This window comes from Chaetomium strumarium (genome assembly GCF_033439665.1).
Source record: "Chaetomium strumarium strain CBS 333.67 chromosome Unknown B0T15scaffold_5, whole genome shotgun sequence".
NCBI classification, from domain to species: Eukaryota; Fungi; Ascomycota; class Sordariomycetes; order Sordariales; family Chaetomiaceae; genus Chaetomium; species Chaetomium strumarium.
This window is the reverse complement of record NW_026944433.1, coordinates 1,042,259-1,061,192: the sequence shown is the minus strand read 5'-3', so window position 1 is coordinate 1,061,192 and position 18,934 is coordinate 1,042,259. Positions and strand designations below refer to the sequence as shown.

The 18,934-nt window shown below is 56.1% G+C and overlaps 7 protein-coding genes across 7 annotated transcripts; 6 read left to right on the top strand and 1 right to left on the bottom strand.

The window, feature by feature from the left end:
• Window positions 1-137: 137 nt before the first annotated feature.
• On the top strand, window positions 138-787 carry B0T15DRAFT_494680 (uncharacterized protein; the record flags this gene model as incomplete). Its single annotated transcript, XM_062867028.1, has 2 exons — window positions 138-413; window positions 482-787. 2 exons carry the CDS (start codon window positions 138-140, stop codon window positions 785-787), a joined length of 582 nt encoding a protein of 193 aa, XP_062719980.1.
• Window positions 737-1,684, top strand: B0T15DRAFT_232588 (uncharacterized protein). Its single transcript, XM_062862965.1, has 2 exons — window positions 737-1,127; window positions 1,196-1,684. Exons 1-2 carry the CDS (start codon window positions 861-863, stop codon window positions 1,535-1,537), a joined length of 609 nt encoding a protein of 202 aa, XP_062719979.1. The 5' UTR covers window positions 737-860; the 3' UTR covers window positions 1,538-1,684.
• A 1,910-nt stretch (window positions 1,685-3,594) lies between these two features.
• Window positions 3,595-5,267, top strand: B0T15DRAFT_232436 (uncharacterized protein). The gene is made up of 4 exons (XM_062862963.1): window positions 3,595-3,868; window positions 3,955-4,034; window positions 4,113-4,379; window positions 4,452-5,267. Exons 2-4 carry the CDS (start codon window positions 3,955-3,957, stop codon window positions 4,870-4,872), a joined length of 768 nt encoding a protein of 255 aa, XP_062719978.1. The 5' UTR covers window positions 3,595-3,868; the 3' UTR covers window positions 4,873-5,267.
• A 394-nt stretch (window positions 5,268-5,661) lies between these two features.
• Window positions 5,662-7,485, top strand: B0T15DRAFT_494678 (uncharacterized protein; the record flags this gene model as incomplete). The annotated part of the gene is made up of 1 exon (XM_062867027.1): window positions 5,662-7,485. The coding sequence occupies one exon, from the start codon at window positions 5,662-5,664 to the stop codon at window positions 7,483-7,485; it is 1,824 nt and encodes a 607-aa protein (XP_062719977.1).
• Window positions 7,486-8,468: 983 nt separating this feature from the next.
• Window positions 8,469-9,806, bottom strand: B0T15DRAFT_232481 (cyclin-like protein). Its single transcript, XM_062862964.1, has 2 exons — window positions 9,464-9,806; window positions 8,469-9,394 (listed from the first exon to the last, which is right to left on the bottom strand). The coding sequence occupies exons 1-2, from the start codon at window positions 9,621-9,623 to the stop codon at window positions 8,499-8,501; spliced, it is 1,056 nt and encodes a 351-aa protein (XP_062719976.1). The 5' UTR covers window positions 9,624-9,806; the 3' UTR covers window positions 8,469-8,498.
• A 740-nt stretch (window positions 9,807-10,546) lies between these two features.
• Window positions 10,547-13,485, top strand: B0T15DRAFT_575695 (mitochondrial carrier domain-containing protein; the record flags this gene model as incomplete). The annotated part of the gene is made up of 7 exons (XM_062871001.1): window positions 10,547-10,709; window positions 10,766-10,846; window positions 10,920-11,127; window positions 11,248-11,304; window positions 11,432-12,162; window positions 12,220-12,266; window positions 12,324-13,485. 7 exons carry the CDS (start codon window positions 10,547-10,549, stop codon window positions 12,993-12,995), a joined length of 1,959 nt encoding a protein of 652 aa, XP_062719975.1. The 3' UTR covers window positions 12,996-13,485.
• Window positions 13,486-14,104: 619 nt separating this feature from the next.
• B0T15DRAFT_494675 (uncharacterized protein) lies at window positions 14,105-18,900 on the top strand (the record flags this gene model as incomplete). The annotated part of the gene is made up of 4 exons (XM_062867026.1): window positions 14,105-15,100; window positions 15,299-16,841; window positions 18,428-18,640; window positions 18,743-18,900. 4 exons carry the CDS (start codon window positions 14,105-14,107, stop codon window positions 18,898-18,900), a joined length of 2,910 nt encoding a protein of 969 aa, XP_062719974.1.
• Window positions 18,901-18,934: the final 34 nt, after the last annotated feature.

Here is an 18,934-nt window from a genome sequence, read left to right as displayed (position 1 = left end):
TCGGCTTGACTCACTACCACATTGCTCCATTGCCACAACAGTCCGGTCTATGTTCATCTGTTTTTAGACGATCTTGTCTGCTATTCGAATTATTGGACTGCCGGTTGCATCGCCTCGTTGACCCCTTACGGCCTATAATGTCTGCATACTACCACTTCAGCGCTCACCAACAGCACCCAACACCGGCGACGGCAGCGGCTGTCTCGCACAGCCACCACGGCGGTCGAAATCGCCGAGCGCCGAGGTTGTCTGTGTCGCAAAATCCGCAGAAGCAATTTCGTGGTGCGAGAAGTATGAAGGAGCTTACCGAGTCGACAAACCTCTGGACGTTTCGAATGAGATTCGAAGCTGTGCGGTCATTCGACTTGGAAGACGACATCGAGTTCTGCCCGGGGCTCTTGACTGAGAGCGATGTGAGTCCCCACCGCTGACGCAGTCCGGCAGTCTTTGGCTGGCTTCGGGACTGACACTGTGGCCAAAGCTTGTGTCGATACACAGCTCTTCCTCGGAACGGTCCTCGTTGGCAAGCAACTCGCCGCGAGGATCCCCGACCCAGCAACCCACCCAGGTTGCGCCAACCTTCTCGTTCAACTCGTCATCTCCGTCGTTCATCCCCCCGGTGTACCAAAGTCATCAGTCGCCCTTAAAGATCCACCAGCCCTCTGCCACGCGCGCCCGCAACGCCATCCCAATCATCAACCCTGCCACCGGCGTTTCCCTGTCGAGCCCGTCCCCTTCGGTGTCGCCCGCCAGGATGCAGCCGCAACCCGTCGGCCGACGTTGGTAAGGTAGTTGGCGTCTCGCTTCTGTGACACCCAGACGAGACCTAACTAACCCGAAGCCGTCGTCACGTTTGCATCATGCTGATGGCAAACCTGCTCTGCACATTCGCTCATCGCAACGGTTCATCTTGGCGGGCACCGACTTCTACATACGTCGCAGGCAGCGATTGCTCCTCGCTCACTCCGGCAGACCACAAAGGCTTCGAGACCTACTCTTCGTACTTTCCGACACATTACGAATATCGGCGGGAACAGAACGCATTATCCGACCGCGGCGACGATCAGCTTTCCTTTGCAGACTATGGGTCCTCGACTTACACTGACCTCCCGAATTGGTACTCACGTGTATGAGAATCTCCTGTTCGACATATGCCTCCAGTCAGTCCATGACATACGACATCCTTCAGCTGCAGTCGCACGCCAAAGAAACCTTCGCTTCTAAGCGACGAGCCTCGGACATTTTCGGCGGACGTCTCACGAATTGCGTAATCTTCGTCACGTGCCTCTCCGGCAGCGGCGGGACCACCGCTCGCCCCTGCTTGGCGCGATGGAAGATTAATCGATACCTCCTGCGTTGTTCATCCCTACCGATCGATCCCCACTACCAAAAAAAGCCCTGTTCGGATACGGTGTTTCGGGCCTTGAAAGACGGAGGCTGCTTTTCCTCTTTTTGCGACCTGGGCGTTTCCACGGCGGTTTTGCATCATCAAACCAGCTTTTGCATCAATGCCACGACGGAGTTTCTTCGGGTTTGATTTTTCTCGATACCATACATATGGTGTTTTGGGTGCTTGTTTTCTCCATCACAGAAGCGGCGACTTTCTACCAATACGGCAAAGATAATGGCTCACGGGTCCTATGAACATCAGAAAAGATACCGGCTTATAGAACGATTCGAGATGGGCGGGGTGGTTTTTTTTCTTGGCGACCTTTGGTGTTTCTCGACTTTCTGGCGTACTGGGACGCGAAAGGAAATCGTTGACGGAGGAGACAGCGTCGCTAGGCTAAGGCGAAGCGAGGAGATACGCATCTTAACCGTTGGGACTTCATGATTAAGTACGTCGGTGCGGCGCGGGTTGTCAAAGACATTGTGCGGGTTTTTGTTGGAGAATCTGGTGAGCTGGCATTTCTGGAACGGTTCAAGGAGGGCGGGCTGAGGAGTTGGTTGATATTTTGCGTTCTGTTTCCATTTTCCCAATTTGCGTTTCACTGTATCATGGGTTTGACGGTGGGCAGCTACGGCTTGCTTCCCGCCTTATATCCTCTTTACATCTCTACTTGTCTGAACTTTCAAGGCCTGCATCTCGGGTACGGTTATGGCGGAAGGAGAACGTTTGCATTAGCTTGCTTGTGTTACGCGTCACCGCATCTTGGGGCTGGTGGGATTGGCTGGCAAAGCATTCGGGAACTCGGGAGCTGGGTGCGTCGGTGTTGAATTTGTCAGGCGGTCGGTGTTGATTTTGGCCAGGTGGCAGGTGTTCCATCGACTTGTCTGTCTGCTGCACGGTCTTGGTGTTGCTTGTGGGATAAGTGTGGTGTGCAATAGGTTCTGGCTCTCTTGACTATCCGGCTTTGCTGCTTTCCCCGGTCTGGACTTTGGCGGGCGGCGAGGCGTTCCAATATGCCAGGATGTGAAGCATTAAGCAAGCGAGCAAGCGGTTATTATGGGAATTGAAACATGGTGACGTGTCCGTCTCACGCTCTGATCCCCCATGCGTTGTGTGTCATGTGTTGATGGGGCTCTCTTGATAACGGCCCCCCATACGTCCAAGTCCTCAGTACAGGTCACAACCCAGGACCTACTGGCAGATGGCAGATATTATCTAGGTATTGTACTTAGTGTTTCTGCTTGTCTGGTATGTCCTGTTCCATTCCTAAGTTCCCCTGAACTCGGTAAACATCCCACGTGCCGCCCCATGCATTGAGTAGGTACCTTACTGTGTCTAGGGAGAGGGAGACGAAATTCTTGATCTCAAGCGTTTCCCGGGCCTATGATTGAGCACCAACTCGTAACGGGTAGGCTCCCAGCCAAGGAGGCAGTGGAGATGGGAGCACTGGCCCGGCACCTGCTGTGAGAAGCTCGAGAACATGATGCCTAGGGCAACGACGACGATTTTAACTAGGGTGTATCCGTAGGTGTAGTCCCATTTGTTTGGATAGCCTTTTCCCTGACTCACTCTTGAATGTGATTTTCTGTATGATGGCCATGCTGTATGTGGCACTTCTTAGACCAGTACGGATATGGCTCTGGTATTTGTGTTTGTCACATGGTCGTCTTGAGCAGATCCCAAGGGCGCCTGTCGCCGCGGCGATGGCGAAAGTCTTGGCGCAACTCAGGGGTGTCAACAAACGGCGTTGGCCGTTCTCGAGCGTGCTTATATGCATACGTATGAAGTCCCCTTTTGGATTGGGATGATTCACGTTTATAATGCTGCTTCTCTCGTGTTTTTGGGTTTCTTGCACGTTTGATTGCGTTCGAGTCGTTGTACACCATCATTAGGGGTCAGGAAGACCGTGTGACTCTCGGGCTCGCTGCTCGGGCGCTTCTATATCGAGCTGGCGGGCCATGTTTCGGGGTGTTGAATCATGCCTGCGGATGGTTAAATTTACTTGGAATCAGGCTTGTTGCAGATGAGCCCATGAGTTCAACAACGCCTAACTCCTGGCCTCTGCTGGGTGGTGTCTTGGTGTGGGAGAGATGAAGTGTTTGTCAGTCAGGACCTCTGACGACCATCTGGCTTTCCCCTTGCTCCAACCCTGCCTTCACATCTCCGATGCCTGTAAGATGGAGCAAACAGTTATCACTCGTCCGATCTCTTGATGAGCGGGCACCTTTATTGCATTTTCTGGCCTAGACCTTTCTATTCATCTGCACACACTCCCATTGTTTATTTCCTTGACTGCCTTCTACTCCCAATTTCCTGGACGGCTTCAAAATTCATATTCACCCCTCCTGCGTTTCCTTTTTTCCATCCTTCACCCACACCTCGCACGCCTGCGTGACATGCTGCTCGGGCTTCTGCATCTTTATCCTCATCGCTCGAATAATTCGCCCTTCACGTTGGCAGTAATCAGCAACAAATATCGTCAGTGACCAATATCTTTCCATTTCTGCCCCGCGAATTTAAGTTTCCGGCTTTCCCACTAACTGCTTCTCGCCGTGATGCTCAAGATGTCCGACCGTACCCAGAATACGCAATTGCCTTGGCCGACAGGCTCCTCAGGCAGCCATGGTGCTATTGAGCAAAATGCGTAAGTCGCGAACACTCCCTTGATGCATTTCTTGGAGCCAGGAGTAGGCGAATGCTAACCTGCCGGCGCCGGACCAAGCTGGCTGAACGACCCCGTCGTCACCATTCTCGTCGGGGCCCAAGACAAGCGCTTCACCGTCCATGTTGCGCTGCTCACTAGGGAGTCGGAAACTTTCAAAAATTGGTTCAGCCAGGGCCGAGACGAGATGAGGCTCCCCGATGAGGAGCCGAAAATTTTTACCCTCTTCGTCGGCTGGCTATATGGTACAGCATTCACGCTCTCCGGGGGACCGCGGGGATACCGGTTCCCGCAGCCGGATGGCGTGGAGCGAACCGTCCGAGACTAGTATGTGGCTTGTCCCTTCTGTATCATCTTTCGAGCTGTTGATAATATGATACTGATAATCGCCTTCTCTAGTCTCGGCGTCTATGTCATGGGATTCAAGTTTGGCATTACTGGCATCCGCAATGCGGTGGTGGACTGCCTCTACACCTACTTCGGCACGTCGTCCGACGATCACAAGGCGCCCGCCTTCTACGATGTCAAGTACATCTTTGACAACACCGAGCCCGGTGCTCCCATGCGCCGCCTTCTGACCGCTCATCTGCTATTTTTTCTTTTCAGCAAGTCCCGGCGCAACTCGCCGCTGCCCGGGGACTGGGTTGAGGTGCTCAGCAAGGATGCCGCGATCGGCTTCGCCATGATCCAGATGCTCGCCGAGTGGAACTGGGTCATGGGCGACAACGCGCCGCGCATGAACATCCGCCCCCGTGCCGACTTCCACGAGAAGGTTCCCTTCGTCAAGTATGAGCCGGATGAGGACCTCACCGAGCTGTGAGCGCGCAGCCACCATCCCGAGCAAGATGGACGTCTGGTCGACAAGAGAGAACGATAAATCTCCTTCGCTCAATTTGCAGGTAATACTAGGTCGCTGGGATAATGGGCTTTTGTGGTTGCATGGTCTGCTGAAGGGATGGGTGGTTCTGATTCTGGTTCGGGTTCGGGTTCTGCTTTTAGGATCGTGCTTGCATTGCGTTGGCGCAAAGGCGTTCATCGGTTCGTTGAGGAACCACCTCATCCGGATTTCTGCTCGCTAGATGGCAATAGCAACCAAAAACACGTTCTTTCCTACTTAAGAAGGTGCCTGACCAGCCTGGGTTCAGGTACGCAGCAATCTCCGGTCTTGCCGCAATGAATCATGAGCTTTCTAAATTCTGGTACTGCATCGGTCTTGCATTCATTCGCACTTGCCCAGAATCAACGACACGATAATCAGTTGAGGTGCCTTGCTACTGTTGCGCTTGTCCGTGAGAATGGATCGAGCTAAGGGAAAGAAGCTCAGGTTGCGGACGCCCTCCGCTGTCTTGCTCCTTCTCCCTGGTGTCTGTACCTCCTTCCTTTAATTCGCAGTGTTGCGCCATGCGTAGCCTGAGGAAACCACATCTTTGGAATTTGAAGGCCCCATCCGGGCCTCATTCCACTCTTGTCCAGTCTTCTGCCGCTTTTTTTCTTTGCTCTCCTACCATCCATCCTCTCGTGCTCAGTCAGAGCAGAATCCTGAACATCGTTACACCTCCCAACAACCTCACGCACACCGTGCTCCTGTTAGATTATCCAGGCCGCCAACATGCCAGTCCAGAGAGACACCAACGGCCAACCCGACGACACCTCCCGTTCATCACCCATCCGGATCCAAACGGTCGTCCCAGAGCGGGTCAACTACGGCACCCCCATTTCAGGCGTGTCAGCCGGATTGTCGACGTCTGCCCCAGCAGGACCGCCGCTGTCACCAAGCGAGCTGCCACCAAGCCGCCCGGCCAGTGCCATGTCCGATTCATGGTCCACTATTACCCAGACAGAACACGGCAGCCCAGCACCCATGGAGATGCCGGCTGGGACCATGTCACCCTTGCCCCTCACCGCGTCACCGTACGCCGAGCCGTTCCCTGTACTGCCGTCGGCGTTCGATATTCTGCTGGATCTACTACCGCCACCCTTGACAGTCGATGACTTCGAAGATAGATTCCCAACCGGAACCTCAAGTGGACCTGGAGCCAGCTCATCCTCATGGAAAAGAGACTCAGAGGTCGATCGTGGACACGATGAAGAGCGCAAACATATTCAGCACCGTTTGCTTACGCTCGAAAAGCGCCTGGACCAGGAACAGAAAAAGATTGATGAGATGCTCAATTCCGGCACGGCAGAGACTGCGGACGTCGAAGTCACAGAGTCTGTCGCGGCCTTGCTTCGGAAGAAGATGATGCAGGAGCGTGCTAAGCTTGCCAAACATCATCCACAGCTCCCGCGTCAGCCTCAGCATGCTGTACCACAGTGGCTCCCGTTAACGGAGCCGCCTTCCGGAAACGGCCCTCAAATGCGGGCGGGGGATCACAGGATGCCGGAGCCGGACCGGGGGGGCAACGGCTCCGATGGTGGCAATTCCCATGAAGCTCACGCCGGAGATCAGCAAGTGGGAGAGCCAGAGTCAGACAGGGGGAGCAACATCTCCGGTGGCACCAGCCCCGGAATCTGGGTTACGCCCGAAGCCAGCGGCGAAGATGACCAGCCGGGAGAGCGGGACACGGAGGACAACGGGTCCTCTTCCGACGACAACGGCACCGGCAATGCTTCCGACGCCAGTGTCATAGATCATCATGCGAGCGAGTCAGACAAACAGGGCAGCACCTTTTCCACGGGCAGCAGCAGCACTGAACCCAACAAATTCAGTTGGGCCGACGATAGCCCCTTCGAGAGCGAAGCTGCCGATTCTCCCAAGATCGACACCTCCCCAAAGAGCAGCAGCCCTGGATCGAATGAACTCAGCTGGGCCGGCGATAGCCCTCCCGTGAGCGAACCCCCCGACTCCGACGCCTGGGCCGTCGGGCTTGACATCGACAAGGAGGCTCCAACGGGCGCCCCGGTTCGCAAAGTTGAGCATCCCATTGAGAAGAAAACTCCAATAAACGCCCCGATTCCGAAACCCGTGCTGTCTTGGGCACAAGTGGCGCGCAGAGGAATGGAGAAACATCCCACGCGGAGCTTACGCCAACCCGTGAAGCCTGATTGTCCCGTTCAAGGTTCCAAGGGCCGGCCCGCTTCTCCCTCAGGACAGGGCAGCTCGAGTGATGCGAGTCCGCACGATACTCCAGCAAGTGGCGATGAGCCTAGCGGCGGGCAGTCTTCCTCGGAGTCTGAACCGGACAAGGGCGACAGCAAGAATGAGGAGAAGAAGACGGCAGAGTCGGAGAGCGCGTATGCGCAAAACACGCCGAGCAGCTCGGGCTCGGAGACGCCTTCAGCTCCAGGAGAGCAGAGCAAGAAGAAGGATAAGAACAGGAAGAAGAAGGGTTCAAGCAAGGGGAAGCAAGAGGGTGAGGAGGAAAAGAAGGAGGAGGTCGAAGCGGATTGGACGGTACAGGACTGGCCCGAACAGGACCAGGGCACGTGGTGAGAGCCTGTTACGCGGCTGTTGGTGCTGTCTGATGGTGGTTTGGAGAAGATGTTTAGTGATAGCGATGGGCGGTATTTCGAAACGCCATACTGACCAGCGATAAGAATAGCCTAGTACTTCACAGCGATAGGGTAGACATAGAGTAACAGCATGTTTCTGTTTCTACAAAGCTCGCTGACCAGCCCTTGGCATCGAGGATGTGTGTAACCAGTCACCTCGATACATGTGGCGACTCAACGATAGGTTGTAGCTCGATGTGCATTGAGCTGCCAGAAGGAAGACACAGGGAACTGAAGCCCCGTCGCCATAGATCAATATAGCAGAGCTCGGGACTGACTTATCCAAGGTTCTTGTATCACCTCGCGCGAGCTAGCGCAAGGATGCTCCTGTCTCGACTCCGCTCTGTCGCTCGCCCCCTGGACTTAAAGACCAGCATCATTCCCGAGCAGCCTCACTTGCTATAAGAACACCAACTCCCCTTCAATCTTTCGCGCTTCTTGTGAACACACTTTCCTTGGAATCGAGGCATCCCGGCCTGGCTGGTTTGCAGGCGCTTCGGAACTGGAGCGGAAGTCTTGGAAGTTGACGTTGGGAGACGACAGAGGAGAAGACGAGGGCACCTCTCCTCAAACAGCCATACTGAGCATGATTGCAGCACCCCTCGATGGTCACCCTCGAATCGCGGTTCTGGCTTTGCCTTTCACAGCCCGAACAATGTCGGCCAGATGCGAGCGAAACTCTGGGGGGAGCCCATGCTGCGTGAATCGCGGCCCCTGAGGGGAGAACTCGGTGAGTATGATGGTTCGGCCCGCTGCTTGACGGATCTTGATCCGACTGGGACCTCTCGGTTTTGTTGGATGCCACCGCGGATATCCCGGCTGGCGGGAGACCCGTATTTCCTTCGCGACTCCCTCGTCGTCTGTTGGGGTTGCGCTGAGATGATGAGAAGATGAACCGTTCTTGCTGGGAACCGAGGGCGTGGGAAGAAGTAATCTCTCAACCGCTGGGGATTCTCATTTGTCCAGACTCCGTGCCTTGATGAACCGGCTGATCTGTTCCCGCGTGTGCTTGTCGTTGTACTGCTCGTGACATTCATAAAATGAGATCAGCTCCTGGGTGCAGTCGACCATGGCCTCGATGTCGATGTTGCTCTCTGCCAGCCACGCGGCAAAGCGCTGCACTTTGGCCAACCGAGGGTCCGTCGCTTTCTTCGGCTCCGCCGCCTGGCCCTCTCCCTGCGAGGCCCCCTGCGAGTAAACCATCTGCTGCGACTGAGATCCCTGTGAAGCGAAACCCGGCGTGCCGCCCGCCATAGCCGCCGCTCTGGCCTGGGCTTGCGCCAACGCAGTAGCCGCCATGGCGACCCCTCCAGCCGCGTTCGCCGCCGCCGCCGCCGCCGCGGCACTCCCGCCGCCGCCGGCAGCGCCCGCTCCACTACTGCTCGGCCTCAGCACGAGCGCCAACAAGACGGCCGTGAGCGCCACGACGTGCGGCGGATGCAGTAGCGGCAGGTCGGTCATGTAGTGGTCGTTGATGACGGTCCAGGCGAGCGACATCTCGTCGTGGGTGAGCGCGAACTGGTCCTGCACGGCCAGCAGCGTGCGGTAGGGCTGGTGCACGATCAGCTGCGACTGCATCTCGGAGATGAGGCTGAACTCGCACTCGCCGACGCGGGGCGCGTCCAGCCCGTGCATATCGGACGGCCACAGCGAGCGCGCCTCCTGCGAGAGCAGCCGGATGTGCTGCGGGCACTCCTCCATCTTGCAGGCCAGGTACAGCGCCGTCGTGATGACCAGGTACGGGTTCGTCTGCCGGATCGGGACACGCGTGTAGAAGCGCTTGATGTAGACCTGGGCCGTGGCCATGGCTTGTTGGCGCACGCCGAGACGCTTGCCGAGGCGGTTGATTTCTGAGAGGCAGAAGATGTCAGCTTGGGCTGTAACAACGGTGGTTTATTCACCAAAAAAAAGGTGCATACGCTGGTTGAAGTAGATGTTCAGATGACGAAGCTGCGGCAAGGGGAACATCTGGACCACGGCCGGGTCTTCATCGTCGAGGCGCTGCCGGATGGCCGCGAGCTCGTCCTTGGTGAACTGCCAGTGCTTCCGCTGTGTCGATTCCCAGTAGTTGGCTGCCATTTGGGCAGTCACCGCCCCTTACGGGCCCGTTCTCGATGCCTCGATGTTCTCAGGAGCGGTTGGTTCGGGATGCTGAAGGCGTTATCTTATCGCAGCTGAGGTTTCAGGGGCCAGGGGTTGTGGAATGGGAGGGCGATTGTTTCCGATCTGTTTTGTGGAGCTGCCTCTGGCACTGTCAGTGCGTGAAACGGGCTCAACCGTAACTTACCGTACCGACCAGGTAGTTGCGGAGTATTGCCTAGTGCAACGATGCACCACAAGTTCTCGAGACTGTCGTGTGCAGCTTGAAGAGTATCACAGAGAGGTGTCTCTAAAATACGACTTATCGCTTCATGTTAGAACATTGGGTTTCACTTACATAGTTCAGCTAGAGACGATACACGAAATAGCACCAGGCCCGGCGAGTACTAGTATCTATGAGACGTATTGTTACTTGAAAGATAGTAACCGGGACCACGGCCTTGAGGCTTGCTCCGCTCCTTTTTCTGCCTGCCGCGCGGAACCCAACATCCCATTCAATGAATTTCGGTAGCAGCCCAGCAAGCTGCAAAGCATCCAAGCAGTGATCGCCCGTGGTCCCGCGCAATTGGTCACCATCCTCCAAGGTACTACTTCTCTCGCTTTCCACCAAAGCTATGCGATAGCAACAGCGGGACACTGCAAACCAATTCTCTTCTGGTCGGGGATGTTGTGTCCGGAACCTCGATTGGACAGGTTGTTTTCTCGAGCCTCGCATCCTGAACCGGGCATCATCCGGTATTTCCCTCATACGTCATAACAAGCGCGCTGTTTTCGGGTGCGCATCTCGTTCCGCGCCGACGCCGACTCCGACGCCCCACGCCGAGCCCACGGAATTTGCATGCCGCGGGTACCGGCGCCGTCTCTTCCGGTGACGAGGGATCCATCAATGGCCGAGTGCGGGAATGAAGATCTCTGATGTCGTCTCAGAGCTAGAGGTGGAGATGGAGGAGCCGCAGAACCAGCGCGACAAGCGCGTCGAGGAGCTCTGGAGGAAGCTCGACCCTGCTGGACACGGGGAGCTCGACTTCAAGGGGTTGCAGAAGGGTTTGAAGCGGATCGACCACCGTGAGCTCTCCGCCCCTGAGGGGCCGTGGATATCTTGCTTATGCGTCCGGCCACAGCTTTGAAGAACGCCGATCAGATGCTCAAGGGCATTATTAGCATGGTCGACACGAGCGGCGACGGCAAGATTCAGTATGAAGGTGCGTTGATGGCGGCGGGGGGTCAGAGCACGGAGAGGAGCCGGGCGCAAGAGCTGAGACAACATGCCTCTAGAATTCCGCGTCTTCGTCGAGGCCGCCGAGAGGCAGCTGCTCCTGCTGTTCCGGTCCATCGACCGCGACAAGGACGGCCGGCTGAACAAGCAGGAGCTTCACGCTGCCTTCGAGCGCGCTGGACTATCGGTTCCGATGAGACGGCTGTCGGGCTTTTTTGACGAGATCGACATGAACAATGACGGCTTCATCACCTTTGAAGAGTGGCGGTAAGTCTTGCCTGCTCTGTGTGTTTAGCCCCTTTCCTCTTTTTTCCTGCTTTCTTCGCTACCTTGCGCCGCTGTCTCGAGACCCACCCCAAGGTGGATTCTCCCTGTTGTGTTTTTTAGTTGTTTATTCAAGGAGTCCCGCTTCGTGAGTCCTGTCTTCATGCTTTTGCATGTGATGTATGTCGATGAAAGTTCATCTGGACTCGGAGTCGACGGTTGGAAACGGAAGGGTGCTTCTGAGTTGCTTGGTTCCTCTTGTGAGCATGGAGCCTCTCCGAATTGGGTGCTAACTCGCATTAATAAGGGATTTCCTATTGTTTATGCCCACCAACCACAACGGGTCTCCCTTGGAGGCTGCGCTCTCGTTCTATTCCTCTATTGTCACGGTCAGCTCGGAGGGCGATTCGCTGGTCAGTGATGAGACACTAGAGGGTCTAGGTACGGCCGGCTTCCTTCTTCAAGCTCTTTTTGGTTCGCTTCTCAAAATCGCGAACCCGGACATGATCTACTCTCGGCGGCGCTCCCCGGACGCAACCCGCCTGACGACCTCTGGATCGCCTCAATCCCTCTTCGGCAACGACCAGAAACCGGAACTGCCCGCCGACATGGCCGCTTCTGCTGCAGCCGTCCGCTACGGGCCCGTTGTCACCGGCCCCTCGCAAGTCCTCCCCCACGCAGCAGTCAAGCGACCTATTCTGCAATACGAGGGCGCGCAGCAGTCTGACGCTCAAGAATTTTCTGATGTTATCGAGGAGGACGAGGCGAGCGCAGCCATCAGACTGACAGATCTGCTCCCTGAACCAGGATATTTTCTTGCCGGTGCCGTTTCGGGGGCTGTGTCGCGAACTGCTACCGCGCCACTGGATCGTTTGAAAGTCTACCTTCTCGTTAGCACGAAGACCAGAACTGTGAATGCGGCTATTGCCGCTGCGAAAGACGGCCGCCCTGTTGCCTCGCTGCGGCATGTGGGCGGGCCCATCATTGAGGGTATTCTGACCCTGTGGAAGGCCGGTGGGCTGCGCACTTTCTTCGCAGGTAATTCCATACCGTGAATCTGTGTTCACGATTGAACGGGCGCTGATGGCCTTTTAGGAAACGGCCTCAATGTTGTCAAAATTATGCCGGAGTCTGCTATTCGGGTAATGGGCACCTGATTGGGATTCCAAACCAGCAAGGAGGTGCTGACAGTGAACTAGTTTGGCTCCTACGAAGCCTCAAAGCGGTTTCTCGCAGCATATGAGGGTCACAATGATCCTACACAGATCAGCACCGTCTCGAAGTTCGTCGCCGGTGGCGTCGGCGGCATGACTGCGCAGTTCTGCGTGTACCCCATCGACACCCTCAAATTCCGACTGCAATGTGAAACCGTTCAGGGCGGGCCTCAGGGCAATGTTCTGCTCTTCCGTACGGCCAAGAAGATGTGGGCAGATGGTGGTCTCCGCGCAGCGTACCGCGGCCTTGGACTCGGACTTATCGGCATGTTTCCCTACAGCGCCATCGACATTGGTACCTTTGAGCTTCTCAAGAAGTCGTACATTCGTGCGATGGCGAAATACTACGGCATTCACGAAGATGATGCGCATCTCGGCAATGTTGCCACGGCAGTTTTAGGCGCGAGCTCGGGAGCGCTGGGCGCTACCATCGTTTATCCGCTTAATGTCCTCCGTACGCGGCTGCAGACTCAGGGCACTGCCATGCACCCGCCTACATACACGGGCATAGCCGATGTGGCAACCAAGACGATCCGCAACGAGGGCGTGCGCGGTCTCTACAAGGGCCTGACGCCCAACCTGCTCAAGGTGGCGCCGGCCCTGAGCATCACTTGGGTGTGCTATGAGAACATGAAGCGTCTTCTGGGGCTGAATTGAGGGTGACATGGTTCCGCACAAAAGAAAGGAGTTGGGTATGGAAGGCCGTGCCGCTTCGCCGCCCTGCCCGCGTAGGACGTCGTGCAGTACCGGTGATGGGCTGTGGAGGACAGAGGCGAAGCTTTAGCATCTACGTTGGCGTCAGGGTGATTGGGAAGCGCTTGGCCCATTGCAAATTTTGCATCTTTTGAAGGCCACCATGGCCGCGGCGTTTGGTTTGGCGGCTACCGAAGATACCAGTTAGAGGGCCAACGGGAGCCTGCAGGCACAGAGCCTTGGATGCACTCGGTAATTCCAAGGAGGTGATAGCTGAGATGACGACGAGGACATACTACCTCGGTGACTAGTCGGAGATGGAGACTTAGAGGTTTCCCACGGCGCCGGTGATCAAATCACTTATCCGTAACCTGCCTCGTCAGCCCTCGCACTCCTCCCATCCATAACCGCGTCCCACTTAACCAAAATGCCAAATACATAAGCTGGAAGGGTGATGGATGAGGTGTCCCAAGAACCGGGGGTCATACAGCAGCTGCAGTGAACTACTGGAGGTGAGGCGCCAACTTGGTATGCTGCGTCATCCGAGTGAATCCCCGCATCTGCCTGCCCTATCGTCCCATGGGCTGCATTCGCAGCTTCCTAATTCGGCAACAGCGTGATAGCTAGGCCAGCTTTTGGTGTGAGGACTTTGTGCAAGCTCTTTACAGGATTTTTGGCTCCCCTGCTGAATGCCCCGGGCATTGTCGTATCAGCAGCATGCTGACGAGGCCATGGTTACGGCGTGCATCCCCCTCACCTCAACGGAACCGAGCGTGGTGAGTCCAATCTGTCCTCGAGTGTTCTGTGTGTTCCGGAGGTCAGTATCGATCCCAGGACTGCGGAACACTCTTCACTTCCTCTCGGTTTCCCGAACCAATTGGTTCCAGGCCGCTGCGGTGTCTCGAATTTCGCACTTCATGAACGTTGACTGTGGGGGGTTCTTTATTATTTTTGTTCAATTGGCTTCACCAGGTGCTGTCTGAAGTGAGACGTCTAAAGAAGCTCTGTGCACTGTTTCATCGCTGCTTGGCTCCCCGAATAGCGTCTCGTCCACGGAGCCTTGGTCAGTAGCCATGCCTTACTCAGACAACCTTTACTCAATGGTGGACGATGAGTCGGATATCGAGCAGATTGGTGACTCTCCAGCCCAAGATGGGAACGATGGATCAGGTGTAGCTTCCCGGGCCTCGCGGCTGGACGCCCGCGACAGCTATGTGCCTACGCATATGGACGCACACGAAGCAATAGGCTCGGTTGACGCTGTCGACGACGGGGAGCCACATGCTCTCTCGCCTACTGACGGCTACTTTGGCGCGGCGACCGATACTCCGTCCGGGACCGCGGTGCCAACGTCATCCAATGTCCCCTATGTGCCCAACGTTTTGGTCGAGGATCCGTCCCTGCAACGGAGCACGGCCGAAAGCAAGGCGAGAGAGGCTGAACAAGAGAGACTTCGCAATGCAGAGGGCCGCGCAAGCTCAGATGGCGGAAACACACCAGCTTCTCCGTCTCGTGGGACGGCAGCATCCCAGAATAGATCCTCATCCGCTTACGGCATGGCCCCTGCGGCCCGAAGCATCGCCTCTAGCTTGCAGTCCGTAGGGGCCACGTACTACAGCTCGTCGTCATCCACTCACAGTCCGACAGCTGCAACGTCAAGTTCCCCCACAGTCTATTCGACGCGTACGTCCGCGTACGATGGCGAACACTTCCCGTTCTTGCCGAGGGAGGCGCCCCCTGCTTATACTCCGTCCCCGACCTCTCCCTCCAACGCTTCTGGCCTTGTCCCCTCGAGGAATTACAGGACATTCTCACAGGACACGGACGCCATCGCTATCAACATGGGTCGACCGGAAGAGACTCAAGGCCTCTTGGCCCACCAGCCCGAAAGTATGCGGGACCACTACCCTGAGGGGCGTGACGACACGTCAGGAACATGGAGAGCCCATGCCAGGAGAATGCGGCAGCATGCCAACTGGGGATGCTGCAAGACAGCGTTGATCGTCCTGCTCCTTCTCCTGGTTACATCTGGCTTTCTGAGTAGCATCTTCACTGGCACAAAGGGACGGGTGAGTTACTACGGGTCTCTTATTGTTCCATCTTCTGATTGTTAAGCACTGTGTCACGCATATGGGTGCATGTCTCGAACATGTTCTATCTCACGATGCACTTCTGCGCTGATGAGCTGATGAGCCCGGCTCTCCCACCCGTCACTGACAGTAGTATTATAGACTGGTCCTCATGACCCTCCCGTTGACAAGCCTCAGACCCGGCCTGGAGAGCCGAACACGAGCTACCCCGAGGTCGACGGTGGTTTCAGCTGGGATGCTGTGTCTTTCTGCAAAGACACTCAGATTCACCGCCACATCCAGGGTTACGACTTCTCATTTGGCTCCGACAGGGAGCTTGTCTTGGTGGAAAAGACCACCGAGGACGACGGCCGCCGCGGTTGGGGCGAAGTCCACACCCAAGGAGCCGTCATCTTGCGCAGGGCTGGGCCTGGGGCACCTGACACTGCAGTGACTGTAGAGGTTACCGTCACTGACGAGCGTCTCCAAGTCCCAATCAGGTGGGATGGAGAGGCTGGCGGGAAGCTGAAGATCACAGTGCCGCACCGAGTCGAGTGGAGCCCAGATAAACCAAGGGCGTGCGTGAATGTTAAGGTCACCGTCTGGGTTCCCGAGAACAGTGAGCTCGAGAGACTCACCGTCGATGCTGTGCACCTTGACATCAAGCTTCTTGACAACCTGGCGCTGTCCGTTAGCGACTATGCCAAGCTTGACAGCATTGTTGGCTCAGTCGTTGCAGCCTCCACGGGCACTAGCAACCGAGACGACAAGCTTATCGACTCCGGGGCGCCCGAATCCTTCCTCTTCCACTCGCGCAGCATCGCGGTCAAGACCACGTCGTCCCCAATCAAGGGCTCCTGGCCGCTATATGACGAGCTCAGCCTACAATCCGTCTCAGGCGACATCAGAGTCGGCATCGAGCCCAAGGAGGCCGACGCCAACGCCCCTGCACCGGCAGCCCTCTATGTCAAATCCCTCTCCGGCGACGCCGAGTTCCGTGAGCCAATCCTCGCCGCCGAACACTCCTTGCGCATGAGCCAAGCCTTCCCGTCTCTGCCAGACCGGGACCTAGCGCAGCACAAAGCCGAGTCCGTCCTCCCTCCGCGCGACTACCGTGTCGACGTGCAGACCACGAGCGGCGATATCACGGGCGCCGTGGCCTTCAGCTCGTGGGCCAGCTTCAAGTCGACGTCGGGGACCGTCAGCCTGGATCTGCTTCCTGTCCTAAACTCGTCGCTGGCGGGGCAGACAGGAAAGCAAGGGGATGTCGAGCTGAGGACGTACAGCACGAGCGGGGCGACGGATGTGAGGGTCTTGGATCCGCTCTGGGTTGATACCTCCGCCCCTGCCCCTGCCCCTGATGAGCCGGTCAAGGAGATAGGGGATAAGAAGGAGAAGGGTGGGAGGGCGACGCCGGGGTATGTCGTGCTAAGCTCTTCTTCTTCTTCTTCTTCTTCTTCTTCTTCTTCTTCTTCTTCTTCTTCTCCCTCCGTGTATGGGAGTGAGGGGGGGAAGCTGCGGTGTCTGTACAGCACGCACAGCACCACCTCGGCAAATATCAAGCTGCGGTATCCGGAGAGCTGGGAGGGGGATATCAGCCTGTCGTCGCTCACGGGGTTCTTGCAGGTGGCCGGCGATGGCGTGAAGCTGATCAAGGCCGGCAGTGATTGGCCGGGGGTGAACAAGAATATGTTGGCTAGGAAAGGGGAGAAGGGCAAGGGCGGGATGATGACGGGGAAGAGTACCAGTGGCGGGGTGGATGTCTTTGTTGGGAAGAAATGATGTCTGGGGTGCGGGGGATAGGGGGTATAGGTCGGCGAAGTAGTAGGGAGGGAACCTGGATCCTGATGGCAAGGACATACTTGCGTTATGGGTGAAGATATGGGCATTTCTGTGTGTGATGGGGGATATTCTATGATTAAAGTCGGTCAAGGCATCTGGTTTCATGGTTTGTTAATTTCTTCGGTTCGTTTGGCTTTGTTACTCAATTTTGTGTCCTTACCTACCTATACAGCCAGCCTCCACGGTGCGTTGCTAAAACCTTCTCGGGGGAGATCATGGTTTAAGCTAAGGTAGCCTCCACAGTTTACAATAGGACTGATACAGAAACAATTTGTCTGAAAGTGACATTACCAAGATGCTTCAGGATATGAAAGGTAGAGAGGCATTAACGATGACGTGACAGACACATGGACGGCAGCAGGGTGCTGGGTTCACGTACCGCCTTTGCCTGTTCTTCCTCAATACTGAATGTCGTCAATCTAAACCTACCAGGTTTCCTGCGCCAGTTGGAAAAGCTCGGTACCAAGTCCTCTGTTGTATTTTGCTGCGGGGGAGGTCGGTGGCACACGCTCTGCTTGGAAAAAGCTCGCATGCCAACGTCTGTACCTGTAAGTAAAGGACATCTCCCATCGCATTTCTTTCTTTTCTTTTCGTCTTCCTCTTCATCTTCGTCCTCCTCCTCTTCATCTTCGTCCTCCTCCTCTTCATTTTCCTCTTCCTGTTCTTCCTCCTCGTTGTTTTGTATTTCGTCTTTTCATTACTTTTCTCCTTTTGGTCTTTTCCCTTTAGATTAGTTCTGTCTGATTGACCCCTTATCGCTTGAACTGTCGGGGTGATATGGTGTATGCAGGGCCCTTTAACCTTTTGCCCATGGCATGGGAAGGGTGGTCAAGAAACCTTCTGCGTGATCCGCCTGGCATTGTGTGCGCTGCTTAATCACGGAGTGCAACTCCCCCAGCATGGGCCTGGCTTGAACTTCAGCGAGCTATGATGTTGGAGATTTGCCACGACCTGTTAATAAGCTGTTCAGCGAAATGTGTGCCGCACTAGGGCACGGGACCTACCCTCAACGTGACTTACACGCGCGTTTACAGAGTTACGCAACTTCTGGAGATAGATAGAGATAGTGACTTATACGTAATCACCAGCGTGGCCGAATACCTACAGCAGGAGCAGGCCGTTACAGGAGGCACACTCCTTCGTGACTGGGTCTGACCCTGTGAGCCCTTGAAGGGGGGAACACATACCTTATACAAAGATTGATGGGTCCAGATAGATAGCAGTTCCTGGACAGCGTCGTGACAGGGTGTGAATGAATAGGAAGGGCCGTAACTAGCTTAGCCTACTAGTATACCATAGAAGAGCTGAGGCTTCCACCCAGGGGAGGGCCATATCTGAGTCCATGATCTGCTATCCAGGCACCTCGCCTTTCGTCTGAACACAGCGCGTTAAGGAAAGATAACCGCGTCTATCTGGATACGCGTCCCTTCTAAAAACGCGTCCCAGCAGCTTCTATCCGATGACTAGCCCTACTTTCACTACTAGCTCGGGACACATCGAATTTCTGGCTTGCAGCCGCGTCGCGGGATCCGGCCGCCGTCCACCACGCCGGATACTCCGGCACGCCCGTGGGCTCGCGCCCCCGGCCGTCCGCCACCGCCACCGCCACCGCCCCCACCAGCAGCAGCAGCACCAGCCACTTCGGGTACCATCCGATGATGAGACCGTACGAGGCCGAGGTGGTGACGACCAGAGCGGGTAAGGTTCCCCCCCCTTCCCAAAAAAAAAAGTAATAATAAAGACGAGAGTATAAGTACCTGGTGGCTAACTACTTCGAAATATTAATTTACCTTACTACAGCCGGGCCAGGCCACGCCGACGGCGCCGAAGCGCGGCCGCAGATGCTGCCCGCTCTCTACCGCCCGGATCGTCCAAATGAGCCGGGCTACCTAGATTTCTGCAAGAGATCGTCTACCGTTCATCCCAATCAGACCATGTCTGGCTCAGATACTGGCTAAGGGTATCCGGTGGTATCCTAGGATCAGTGAAGTC